Source organism: Temnothorax curvispinosus, unplaced genomic scaffold, assembly GCF_003070985.1.
Source record: "Temnothorax curvispinosus isolate PA1 unplaced genomic scaffold, ASM307098v1 QBEX01003549.1, whole genome shotgun sequence".
Lineage (NCBI taxonomy): Eukaryota > Metazoa > Arthropoda > Insecta > Hymenoptera > Formicidae > Temnothorax > Temnothorax curvispinosus.
In genome coordinates, this window is record NW_020213329.1 from 97 (window position 1) to 1,062 (window position 966).

The 966-nt window shown below is 36.1% G+C and overlaps 1 protein-coding gene across 1 annotated transcript; it reads right to left on the reverse strand.

Moving 5' to 3' along the window:
- Window positions 1–553: 553 nt before the first annotated feature.
- On the reverse strand, window positions 554–960 carry LOC112452638 (diamine acetyltransferase 2-like). The gene is made up of 2 exons (XM_025012957.1): window positions 843–960; window positions 554–764 (listed from the first exon to the last, which is right to left on the reverse strand). The coding sequence occupies exons 1-2, from the start codon at window positions 921–923 to the stop codon at window positions 594–596; spliced, it is 252 nt and encodes an 83-aa protein (XP_024868725.1). The 5' UTR covers window positions 924–960; the 3' UTR covers window positions 554–593.
- Between the last annotated feature and the right edge of the window lie 6 nt (window positions 961–966).

Sequence of the window (966 nt, forward strand, 5' to 3'; positions counted from 1 at the left end):
GGAAGGAAGCAAACCTAATGCTTGCAACCTGCAATTCCTTGAGTGACCTAATCTGATACTATCTAAGTTACATTTAATTATGTGATAACACGCTGACGCACAGTCTACATGTCAATCTAACCTCTATAGACAAAGAGGTTAGATTGACGTTACGGCCGTGGCACATAGAAAAACTTAAACTCAAGCAGTAAGCAAATCAGCCAATCACAGTCAAGAACTTAAGGCACGGCCTTAAACGGTAGCGAATCTATACCATTGATTTCTTACTGCTTACGTTTTACTGCTTAAGTTTTTCTATGTGCCAAGGCCAAGGCCCTAAGCATCTTATGCGTTGCGAAATGAGGGACAACACACGTGTTTTAAATTGAAAAAAGAAAGGACGCGTAAACGGATTTGACTTAAAAAAATTAAAAACAAAATATTCATATATTATTTGATACAGTATGTGTATTACTTCAAATTAAGAAAACAATTTATATGGAATTTTTTATTAAACTTTTATTAATTTTAAAGTTTATTTCATGTACATTAGATACATATATGTATATAATAAAATAATTGCCGCTCCCAAAATTAATCAAAATACTTTTACGCTATTCGCAATCAGATGCTATTTTTTTTAAATCTCCTTCAGAGATATAATAAGAGTGCCACTGGTCGTTGACTGTCACATCACTGGCTCCAAATCTCTTGTAAAACTCTTGCGCTGGGTTCCAGTTGAGAACCACAAAGTCTAATTTGTGACAGCCGTTCTCAACTGCTTCCTGCAAATTATTTCAGAATCAGGCGCATATCATATATCGTAATCCGTAATCGGCGTAATCCTAATTCAAATGTTATACCTTCGCGACTGCTTTGAGAAGCATGCTGCCGACATGTTTTCCTCGAAAATCCGGCTTCACGTAGATGTCACCCAGATACATGGACTTTCCACACCATGTGGAATAAGTGTAATAAGAGACAGTA

Coding starts and splice junctions, on each gene's coding strand:
- LOC112452638 (XM_025012957.1), bottom strand. CDS start 923: ATGTATCTGGGTGACATCTACGTGAAGCCGGATTTTCGAGGAAAACAT. Junction 765..842: donor TTCTCAAAGCAGTCGCGAAG/GTATAACATTTG, acceptor AATAATTTGCAG/GAAGCAGTTGAGAACGGCTG.